Genomic DNA, 12,083 nt, shown 5'->3' with positions numbered 1-12,083 from the left:
CACTGCTTAACAACAAATCTTCTGGAAAGGTTCTGGGAAAGAATTCTCTTTCAACAAATTCTGTGTCCTCAATGGAGGACAGAATCACTGAATTCAAGAGAACTGTATCAACTATGGTGAGATAAGCTCTACATATCTACCCTATCCATAGATCCCCCAATTAAAAAGTATCAGTGATCTTGAACAATGGGACATTTGGGGATGGAAGTAGGGAAAAGAGGGGTTAATTTTTCATAACATCACTATTTGATATAACTCCACTATGCCTTGAACACAGACTTCCATTTAGCCTTTTAATATGCTTCTGTTTTTACTGAAAACACTAATGTATGTTATAAAAAAGAGAATTAATGGACTATTGCAGAGTAAGTTATAAATTTATGTGATACTAAAGTAAAACTTGAGAATGCATGTAATCTACTTTCAATCAATTCCACAGCAAGGTAATACTGAACACAATCCCCTAAAGTTAAAACAAACATGATTTATTAGAATTCATTCATTTAGTTTTCAACAAACATTTCCTGAGCACCCATTAATATGCCAGAAGTTATGCTGGGTATGACTAAAAGTATGAGAGAAGAAATTTTATGGAAAGAAACTCATAGTTTATAAGAACAACAAGTAAAAACATAATGAAGGTAGGTAATAACTGCAGTTGTCTTTTTCTATATGCCTTGCCTGCATGAGGTTGTTTTCCAGGTTTTCATTTAAACCTCAGACCAGCCTATAACTTTAAGTATTATACAAATATAAAATAAAACTGAGGCTGAGAGGATAAACATTTGGCTAATAATCTGAAAAATCAGGGTAAAAGTCCAGGACTGGTTCCAAATGCCATGTTTTCCATCCTAGTACCCCACCATAAAAGCAGTTAGGTATACAGTATTAACTATTTAATGAATAATTTCTCACTTACTTTAAAATCGTACCACTATGAGGATGGGAGATAGGAAGATGAAACAGCATCAAGAAGAGCAGGGACCAGTGGGAGATGACTATGCATTTATACATTATTTTTTTTAAAAAAAGACAACACCTATGTGGCACGTCAACAAGGTTCATATCATATCCTATCTTCTTCTAGTACAACTTCAAGGAGTTCAACAATGATGAATGACTACAGTGAACCCTGGGAATGCTGGTGATTTTTCAATTAAAGCTGCCACCTAGGAAACTACAATTAAGCCTCATTGCAAAAAAGAGGGATGAAGTTCAAGGGAAACCAAGTTCAAACTGCTCAATTAGGATCAGTTAATTATAGTGTTTTTCTCTTACCTAATATAGATATCGCATGCAGTCTGGCCTGAACAGCTTGTAATCGCTTCCTGTGATTAGAAAAGCCATGGGCCAGCCGTATGTGTGTAAATAACAGCATCTACACAGAGAGAAGGCCTGTATTAGGAAATCACTGGGAAAGGTGAACATTCTTTCTGGTTTCTTTCCTAATGGTGTGGTTGGTAACATGGTTACTGTTGCTATTTTGCTAAAGTACCAAGCTGAGTTTACACCATCCAATTTGAGCTTAATAAAAAAACAAAACAAAAAACTAAAACAAACAAACAAAAAAAATGGGAATGACAAAACTGGGATTCACCAAAGTCTAACACCTCAAGGTAAGCCAAGAACCATCACTAAATCTATAGGTGATAAACAGGGGAAATCTAGCACAAGTATTTGACCCCTGCCAAAATGAGCAGAAAAAATTAACACAATTAACATTTTCTCATAAATACAAAATGTTGAGAAACGTACTACTATTTTGATATGCATAATGAGTTAGTTTACATTTTCCTCAAAATCTTCTAACTACTAATAAATTATTAAATGTTGGTCTTATAAAAGATGAGGAACCTAAAAGCACAGAGAACCTAATTAACTATGGTCTGACTCAAAAGATGACAGGCTTTCTGCTATGCATGACCCCTAGCACATGGTCTATTAGTCTATTTGGCCAACTAACACATGGACATTTTTTGGACATATACCTGCTTATCCTTAGGAATGTTGTACATTTTGGTAAGGGACTCCATGATTTCAGAAGGGCTTTCTGAAATCTGCATTAGGAAAAAAAAAATACAGTTAGAAATAAGAAGTCAGTCAAACAATAAACAACTAGCTACTGAAGATCCTTCTTACCTTGTCAAGTTGCTCTATGTGAATGTAATGTAGTGTGTTACTAGTTGTCTGAAATTAAAAAGATAAGAGAGCTGTCAGGAGTCGCTAAGCACTCTAGTTCTCTCCACCATGTTTCATGAGCCATTCATTCTTAAAAACTCAAGGTAACTTTCAAGTCCTCCAAAACACCCACTTTACATACAGAATATTAACAAGAAAGCTTCTTCAAAACCAATATATTAAAGAATAATGCCAAAATCCAGGCACATTTCATATTCTTCTTTCCTTATTAATCCTCAACTGGCTTAATCTCCACAGCTTTAGTATTCACAGCAAAGATTGTACCCATGAAACACACTTTGAGTTGTTTACAAGGCAACATTAATGTAGAAAGACTATTTATTAAATATTATAGGTAGAAGAGCATCCTATGTGTAACATAATAGAGAGACTTCTTGCGGATTGGCTTAAGTAGAGAAACCTGAACTATCAGTACTCTCTATTGGGGCTGTAAGAAAAACACAAGACACAGCAATATCCTATATAGGAGTCCTATCTTTTGGTCATATGAATTATGACCAAATAAATTATAGCCACTATGTAAGTTAAGACCCAATTCTATCAGAGCAGAGCTCTATAAGTACGTAATTACTTACTCCTAAAGAAGCTGCTAGATATACTTAGATTGGGAGGGCAACAATGCAACTCAACACATTTTCTTATTTAAAAAGGAGATGATCTAGAAAAGTCAAACTGAATTATGGTAGATTGCAGACTGTATCAGAACAAGTCTGAATGAGACTCACCCTTTTCTCGATTTTGACCTCGGCCCCAGGGTCTGCATAAAATTCAAAGTGTAGTGTAGTTGCACTGGGTGGGTATTTCTGTGCATAAAAGAACATCAAAGAATAAGATACTGAGCTTCAACTCTCCCTCAAACTCTAGCCATGTGTCCCAACTCATTTTGGCAGAAGAATGAGCAGCATATTTAGCACCTACAGTGCCTTTAACTCCTTGTCTTATACCAGGGCTCAAATGAGACTTGTCCAAAACAGAATCAGGAGTCTGGAGCCCAAAGCTCCAAAAATCACCTATATTTTTTACTTGTAAATTACCAGTAGCCCTTTTTTTCAGGAGATCAATTTATATTGCAGTTACTTTCCAGGGTGGCACAGGCAGAAGAGCAAATCGAAGCAATAATGAGTAAGAAGGGTTGGAGGAAGAAATACCAATGTCATCTAATGAATGCAAAATGACACGGAAACCTTCTGAAATAACTTATTTTAAGTATTTCTTCACAATACTAATTATTCTTTCTGTACTATTCTACACATCTCACGACATGTATTTTTCTGCAAAGGTACATACAAAGAAACCACGACAATACATCCTCTTTAATTCTAGAAAAACAACATGACTAACAAAATTGGTATCAAAATAGCATGCCCATTAAGGTGTCTCCTTGAAAGAAACCACTAAGAATAGTTGCCTCTGAAGATGAGGTAACCACTTGCATACCCCTTTATACTCTGATTTTTTAAACATGTCATGCATTACATTCACTGAAAGTACACATTATGCTTTTCAAAATTTCATGACATGTCAAATCTAAATAAATAAAAGGATGTACAATTCCTTTTTTTTTTCCCTCTTGCAGTGATGGGGTAGAACCCAGGGTCCCAAAGATGTTAGGCATGTGCTCTACCAACTGAGCTACATCTCCAACACAGGAGGTATAATTTCCCAACATAAGCTAAAATTAAAACGGGTAACACACATCGTGCAAGCCTACTATAGTATACCAGTGTTTTGCCTAAGTGGCAAAGAATAATTTCAAATATGCATAAGGAGATTCAGAATTAATCCTCTAAACTTTAAAAATGAAAAATTATCTTCTCAAAATTAAAATTCCAAACTCAGACAACATTCATCTCCTGTATTACTAATATCCATTCACAAAATACTAAAGAAAGTATACCAGATAATGTGGGAAACTAATCTGCTCTAATTTTTGGGTTTCTGTGACCAGAAAAGGAACCCTTATTCTGGAAGTTGGGGAGGCTTGGTATAATAATTTGCTTCATTTCACCACATTCATTTCTGTAAAACATGACAACTGTTGAGCTGGGGTTGTGGCTCAATGGTAGAGCACTTGCCTAGCATGTGCGACACTGGGTTCAATTCTCAGGACTGCATATAAATAAACGAACAAAATAAAGGTGTATCAACAGCTATAAAAATTAAAAACAAAAAAATGACAACTGTCAATATACACTAGGCACAGAACTGTTATCGAAAATCCAACTGTGTCTGTGAGTCCACAATAACATGTCTAAACAGAGGCGAGGATGCCCTGCACACACAACCTGAGCATGGATGAAAGATAGATGGGTAAACATGAATGCATAAAGGACAGTATTAAATTCTCAATAATCCTAAAAGTAGAATTGCTTTCCAAATAGCCCTTCCTAAATACTGCCCAGAGCTCTGATAGTTCCAGTGTGACAATTCAAGCAAGTGTACTTTCAGTGTTTTAAAAATCACTTTCAAACTAATTCAACAAATGAAACTTCCCACTCAAGAAATAGGTATGGGCATACAGAGCTGTATCTGAGATTCTTTATCTACTATCAGCACACTGAGAGTCCAAGCATTATTAGACTCCTTCCTGGTCTGCTATATCTCAACTGATTGCAGGTTCCTTAAGTCCTGATATCAAGTAGAGTATGGTGTAGAAAGACCACAGATCTGCCAAGACACCCACATCCTAGAAGGTTACTTACCATCATATGCAAGTCTCTGCAACATTCTGCAAGTCCAAATCCATTCTCTTTTCCACCCCAGCTCTTGGAAAAGGAAAAAGACAGTGTAAAGACAATGCATGTGGTCTTATGTGCTTATATGTACAAAATATTTAAGAGTACGCAGTTGTTTGCAGCATTCTATTGAGAAGACATCAAATGTGAAAGGTCAAACACAAAGAGGGAACAATATAAAAGCAAGAACTTAGAATTCAAAGCAAGATGGTCTATCTAAAGGAGATTCCTTCAGTGAGATAATTTCACAGTTCTATGAGGCTGCTCCTGGTAAGAATGCAAGCAGCAACAGCGAGCCATTGCATTCCACATGCCTCTACCCATGCCTGCTGAGAGTTCAGTAATATCCCAACAGGCCTACATTTACACACTGCCTTGATCACCTTCCTCACCAGAGTGAAATCACTCAATTTCTAGTACCTCTCTTTTTGAAGTGAGCTGAATTGGCAGAAGATTCTGCCTTGTTTATTGTTGTACTTTGTCACCAAAGTCTAAAAGCTCACCAACAAGACCCTGAAGTATTAAGGAGAATGGCTCAATTTCTTACAAATCCAAAATCCAGCCATATAATCTAACCAGACTACATCTTCAATGGCCTTTGAAATATCATTTTAGCATTTATATTTATTATTGTATTTTAAGCCTAAATATTTTCCAGTCATCATAGCTACAAATATATAAGTAAATCACTTCCATGCTTCCCTTACTTCTGTAGGTAACTCATACCTGCCATGGTTTAAGCAAAATTGCTCCTTAAATCCATGTCTTTAATATGTTCACTTGAACCCAGTGTGGGTCAATCACCTGGGATATCACTGCATCCTAATATGGTGTATATCCTCTCTACATCTAAATGTGTCCTCATTATGAAATGCTATTACCATATCATCACTTCTCAATGAAATCTTTAAAATAAATGGTGTTAAGTCCTGAAGCCGCCATTCACACAGGTCTCCATTATAGAATACTATTCTAAACCTGGGGGATAGGGGTCAAAACAATCTGCTTATCCACTGAGAAATAAGCTTTTTTATACTACTGGTAGCCTTTCTTGCTTCAGGTATCATATATGAAACAAAGAATAAACAGAAAAATGGTGACTATCTCATTAATTATCCAAAGGATGGTATACCACTAGTACCACTTTCAAGCACAGAAGACATTTTGTTACCTACAATGGATACATTACAACATTAGGGCTTTCTTCTCTAGTGGAAACCCTGGTTAGAAAGCCTGTCTAAACACAGGGAAATTCCTATCTCCCAGCTGGTTAACAATAGACTGTTCTGGGGGAGTGATGACAGTGAAAATGGCAGAGCAGGGGACTCCCAAGGAACCATTCATCCCTTCACAAAACTAGCGAATATACTGGCAAAAACTTTTGCCATCAACTTTATCACAACTCTGGAAACTCATCAAGTTTAGGGCAACCAGGAAATGCCTTATTAAATAAAACAAAAACAGCTGAATCTCAGTATGAGAGCTTTATGATAATTAACCCACACACCCCAGCTCACAGCAGCCTTAGAGAAAAGGACATATTCCTGTAGTAAGCAAAATGAAACTCTCAAATAATTGTGGTCGTTTTGGCTGGTCTGGTATACTCCGGAAGAACAAGCTCAAAGGGCTTGCCATTATTTAGCCTAATATGGAACTCTCTTACAGGTGGGGAAAAGGGAAGGAACTTGCTGAAAACATTAAGACATATAGTTCAAGCAAACAACAAACTGAAAAGGCTTGGGAAGAAAGGCTGAAGTATGAGATGCTTAGTGGAATGAAGGTTTTGGAAAGTTTCACGCATTACTGGGAACCTAAAAGGTTTCATGACAGGCCTAACACATTCTTGGCAAAGACCCCAGAAAGTCCCTGAGCTCCCACCTGTGACTGACTGACAGGCTCTATGAAAGTAAGGCTATCCCAGGGCTATAAGCTTTTCTGGCAAAAGCATGCCCAACAATCACACAGAGCTCACTACAAAGACCAGAAGATTTTAATTTATTTTTTAGTTCTAGGTGTTTAAAGCAAAATCACTAGATGATCACTAAGCTACTATAGCTTAATTCAGTGGCAATACATAACACATACTTTATGAAATTATAGATGCTCTGTGTTAGGATCATTGGCAATAACCCCAAGGTAAGGTGAGGAGTATCTGGAACCACAATGATTTTAAATTTATAAGGCATGCAAAGAAACAAGAGAAATGGCCTATACACAGAGAAAACAAATATAAACCATTCAAAAAATATGGACATTGGATACAATAGGCAAAGACAGAAAACAAATTACATTAAAATATGCTCAAGCAGATAAAGAAATCATTACACAGACACACACACACACACACAAACTAAAGAAAATGACAAGAATGATGTCTCACCAAAGAATATCAATAGAGAGAGAGAAATTGATATGACATAAATGAAAAATTTGTAAGGAGGTTCAGTGGCAGATTTGGGCAGGCAGAAGAAAAACAATGAACATGAAAATAGATCACTTCAGATTAAAGTATATAGAAAGGAAAAATCTAATGGATTAGTAGAACACTATCAAAAGTTCTGACGTATGCATCAGTATTTCTAGGAGGAAAGAAGAGAAAGGGACAGAGATGCCATTTAAAGAAATGATAGCTGAGATTTTCCCAAGTTTAACAAAAGATATATATGAATCTACAAATCCAAATAGTTCAATGAACTACAGGAAGTTCAAACCTAGAGAACAGTACATTATAATGAAACTGACAAAGGCTAAGGACAAAGAGTGTATCTTGAAAACAGCAAGGAAAAGTGACTTATTATTAAATTAAGCACAAGGGATCTTTAGTAAGGACAAACAACTGGTTTTCCTACAGAAACCATGAATGCCTGAATGCAGTGGGATGACATATTCAAAGGACTTTAAAAATTACCAACCAAGAATTCTATATTACACAACTATCCTTCTAAAATTGTGAGAGAAGCCACTACAAGCAGACCTGCCTAGAAGAAATGCTAGTCCTTCAAGCTGAAATGAAAGGGTACTAGACAGAACAAGAATCCACTCAAAGAAACTGAGAACCTAACTACATAGATAAATAGAAAAACTCCATATTAATGTACTTTTGGTTTAGAACTCCTTTTTAAAAAATGTGCTTTTAAAGATTACTACATAAAACAATAAACACGCAACTGCATTGATGGGCACACAATATACAAATATGTAATTTGGATGAAGACAACAACATAAAAAGGATGAAGTGAACCAGAGCAATGCAATAGCTAATACTTTATTTACAATTAAAAGCAAACAGGTATTAATTTGAATTAACACTTGCTGTAATTTCCAGGGCAAGCACAAGTAACTAGACAAAATCCAAACAAGGTAACAGAAGACTTAAAAAACACTAAATTAACTATACCTAGCAGACATATAAAGAATATTTCATCCAACAATAGAATATACTTTATCTTCAAGACATATGGAACATTCTAAAAGATAGACCATGTTAGGCCACAAAAAAAAACTCAACAAATTTAAAACAAATGAAATCACACAAAATATCTTCTCCAAAGAAAACAAAAAAAATCAGAAATCTGTAACGGAAATGTACAAGTACATTCTTAATCACCAATGGGTCAAAGAAAAAAAAAACATGGAAATTAGAAAATTCCTTAAAATGAATGAAAACAAAACACAATATGACATAAATTAAAATATGTACATTGACCTGTTAAGTCTCATTGTTCCACATCTAGGACACCTATTTAAAAACTTTATTTAAGAATAAATATACTACTTGCAGGCTATAATTGTGGCTCAGTGATAGAATGGTTGCCTATCATGTGTGAGGCACTGGGTTCAATCCTCAGCACCACATAAAAAATAAACAAATAAAATAAAGGTACTGGGCATACGATGTACAACTTTTTAAAATATATCACTTGCAGTATTTCTTGTTGAAAAAATGGGTGAACAATTAAAGCATTTGAGAATATATACAAAGGATTATACACTCCAGATTATGATTTCTAAACTATTTTAATGCACTTGTGTCAATTTTGTGAAATTTGCACAGAATTGAAATCATGGGATAAATGGGTTAAAATGAAATAAATCAGTAACTTAAACTCAATGAAGTAGAAAAAGAACTAATTAAACCCAAAAACAAGCAGAAAAAAGGAAATTATAAACACCAGAGCAAAGATAAATACAAAAGAATATAAAATAAACCATAAATTGGTTCTTTTAAATGATCTAACAAAAACAGACAAATCTTTTGCTAGACAGAGCAGGAAAAAAAAAAGATGTCTGCTCTTGCTTTCTCTTTCATTTTAAATATGCATATAAGTAGGAGGAATCAGTGAACCAGGAATGATTAAAGAGGGGGCTATGCTCATCTTCAAAACCAGGAACAAGTGACTGATTTCTATGATCTTTACTTCAAAACTGAGAAAATGATGCCTAAAGCATCCTTCTGAGAATTAAATGAGACAACAATGTGTAAAGTACAGGTCCAATATTCATTAAGAACTTAATGGAAAACACCGATTGTAAAATATTGTTAAATATTCATGCATTAAAGGTATTCACTACAGCATTATTCATAATAGAAAAATATTAGAAATTACCCAAATAATGAGAAATATGAAGAAACCTGAGATAACCACTGTTGACATCATTTGACAGTATTTAAAATATTCACACACAGAAGAGGGTCATACTGTAACAGAAAAAAAATTTTCTTCTGTCATGGTATTAATCTTGTTCCTGAAAAGATCTTCCCCATTCTGAACAACATAAAAGCATGCAGTTATACTTTATTTCTGTCAATGCTTTTATAGATTCATGTTTTTAAACACTGAACTCACTTAGTAGACCCTAATTTTACTTTGATGAGGTAGGATCTCTCTAAATTGCCCCCCTGGACAGTGAGCAAACTGTTAAAATATCATCCATCAGCAGTGCAAGCAATGTAATCCCAGTGGCTCAGGAGGCTGAGGCAGGAAGAGTTCAAAGTCAGCCTCAGCAATTTAGCAAGACCCAATGCAACTTAGTGAGACCCTGTCTCTAAATAAAATATTTTAAAATGGGCTAGGGATGTGGCTCAGTGGTTAAACACTCCTGGGTTTGATCCTTGGTACCTAAAAAAGAACCAAGCCACTCTAATTAAATGTTATAAGATTAAATCCTTAAAAAGGCCAACCCAAACTTGATTCACAAATGTTGGCCACTGTTAAATTTATGGAATAGTACCATTGTATTAAATATAAAAAATGGATTCTTACAAACTTACACAAAGTTTATATGGAGATAACACTGATGCTAACACATTTAGTAAATGAACCGGGATATAAAAGTATATATACCTGAGTCATTTAATGAAATATACATAAAGACTAAGAAAATGTACCAAAGTGATACAGCATGATTATAAATATTCTTCTGTGTATTTCTACATTTTTAAAATACTGAACACATTTTTATTAGAAGAAAAACTTACTTTGTCAACAAGATGAATCTAGGTAATGTTGATTATTATACGGTTCTACTCAGAGTAATACAAGATATTAGAGATTTCCAAGATAATATTACAGATACTACGATTTCCATTTTATACTTAGAGAAACCAATATTACCTTGATTTACTGACAGAATTAAGTCTTTATTTCTCAACATGCAAGTGAATGCATATTTGTTGCACAAAGCAGGGATAACAAAAAGTATTTCATATTCGGGAGGCTGACTAGAAGATGAAAAGACATAAACCAAGATTTCTATTAATATCACTGTTATAAGAACTGGAATTATATATCCAAAGATATAGGAAAGGCAGCCCACACCCATAAATTATACTTCTCGGGAAATTCTACATTTTAGAGAAACATTAAGGTTTTGAATTTTAATGAGGAGGGGTGGAGAAATGTAACAGTGCTTTATGTTTTGAATATAGCCCTTGCTGTTCTGCCACTGCAACTTATTTTTAAAATGGACATGTTTCTTTCTCTTCCTCTCTCCCTGCTCCCTGTTTCTCCCTCATCTCAGGGGAAACAGGATTACCTTTCTTTCCCAGCCTATCAATTATCTGTCCTTGAGCACACACCCCTGATCCTGCTCCTTCACTCGGAAAGGAATACAACTTTTTCCTTTTTCTATTAAAAAAAAAAAAAGAAAAGAAAAAGAAAATTTAATAAGGGGTATTAGGAATGGGAGCTACTGTTACTAAATTCATAGAATACTATCTTCCCTTAAACCTACAAGATTCTTTTACTATATTAGCACACCAAAGCATCAAACACACAAATATATTAGACCAAAGGCAACAATATACTACACATGTCAAGATTCCAAATTGTCCAGGACTAGAAAGCAACCTTGATCTATACTCTCTGTTAGCCAAACCAGAACAAAAAGCAGTGCACCTGTCAAAGGCTGAAGTATTGCAAAATGCAAAGGAACAAAATGGAACTACCTTCCACAAAAACTAAAGCTGACAAAAATTCATACTTTAATATTCGTGTGTGTCATTTAAAAGTACATTCTGCATCTTAACCCTTACTTTCTGAATTTTCAGAACATTCAATGTAACAAAGATATGAAATAGTGATAATCAGTTTCTAAAAGCAGGCTGAATTCTGTTGGGTGATATTGTGACTCTTACGTGAAGTACAAATTAACTGTAGAGTCCTCTTCTATTAAATGTAAAGCTTACTCTAAAATCTCAAAAACATCACATATGGTGCAGCCCTTGGAGAGGATATGGCCCGAGTAAGCAAATAAATCAGGATTCAAATCAGTTTCATCAATTCCTCATTGTGGAGATTTATAAGGAATTCACATCACCTTGGGAATTCTCACACTCATCATCTGTAAAATGGGGATAATTCCTACTCTCAGAATGTTAAGGAGTATATATTAATAGTATGAAATCAGGTAATGGTTTATTAAAAGAAAGTATGATGGAGCATAATAGTCATTAAAATATATCTGCACAGAGCCATCACCAATACTTATACATAACTGTAAAAGTAATATGTAATAGACACATTCTACCTAGAAAATATATTGAGAATATAAAAAGTGAAACTATCCTCTTCCCAAATGTACTTCCTTTTGTCTATATATATATATATATAGTTTTATTTTTGGACTTTCAAAAACTATAAATAGGAA

General features: G+C 34.7%; 1 protein-coding gene across 15 annotated transcripts in view; it reads right to left on the bottom strand.

Moving 5' to 3' along the window:
• Window positions 1-12,083, bottom strand: part of Huwe1 (HECT, UBA and WWE domain containing E3 ubiquitin protein ligase 1) — a 152,458-nt gene that overhangs the window by 82,888 nt on the left and 57,487 nt on the right. For all 15 annotated transcript variants that reach the window (XM_046452543.2, XM_046452541.2, XM_046452545.2 and 12 more), the window contains 5 exons: window positions 4,902-4,964; window positions 2,925-3,002; window positions 2,140-2,187; window positions 1,989-2,057; window positions 1,279-1,378 (listed from right to left, as the gene is read on the bottom strand). In XM_046452543.2, coding sequence (XP_046308499.1) covers window positions 1,279-1,378; window positions 1,989-2,057; window positions 2,140-2,187; window positions 2,925-3,002; window positions 4,902-4,964 — 358 coding nt within the window. The remainder of the gene's footprint in view (window positions 1-1,278; window positions 1,379-1,988; window positions 2,058-2,139; window positions 2,188-2,924; window positions 3,003-4,901; window positions 4,965-12,083) is intronic.

Source organism: Marmota monax, unplaced genomic scaffold (assembly GCF_021218885.2).
Source record: "Marmota monax isolate L192 unplaced genomic scaffold, Marmota_monax_Labrador192_F-V1.1 WCK01_AAM20220418_F8-fsc00223, whole genome shotgun sequence".
Lineage (NCBI taxonomy): Eukaryota > Metazoa > Chordata > Mammalia > Rodentia > Sciuridae > Marmota > Marmota monax.
Note: the sequence above shows the minus strand (reverse complement) of the source record. Positions and strands in the feature narration are given on the sequence as shown.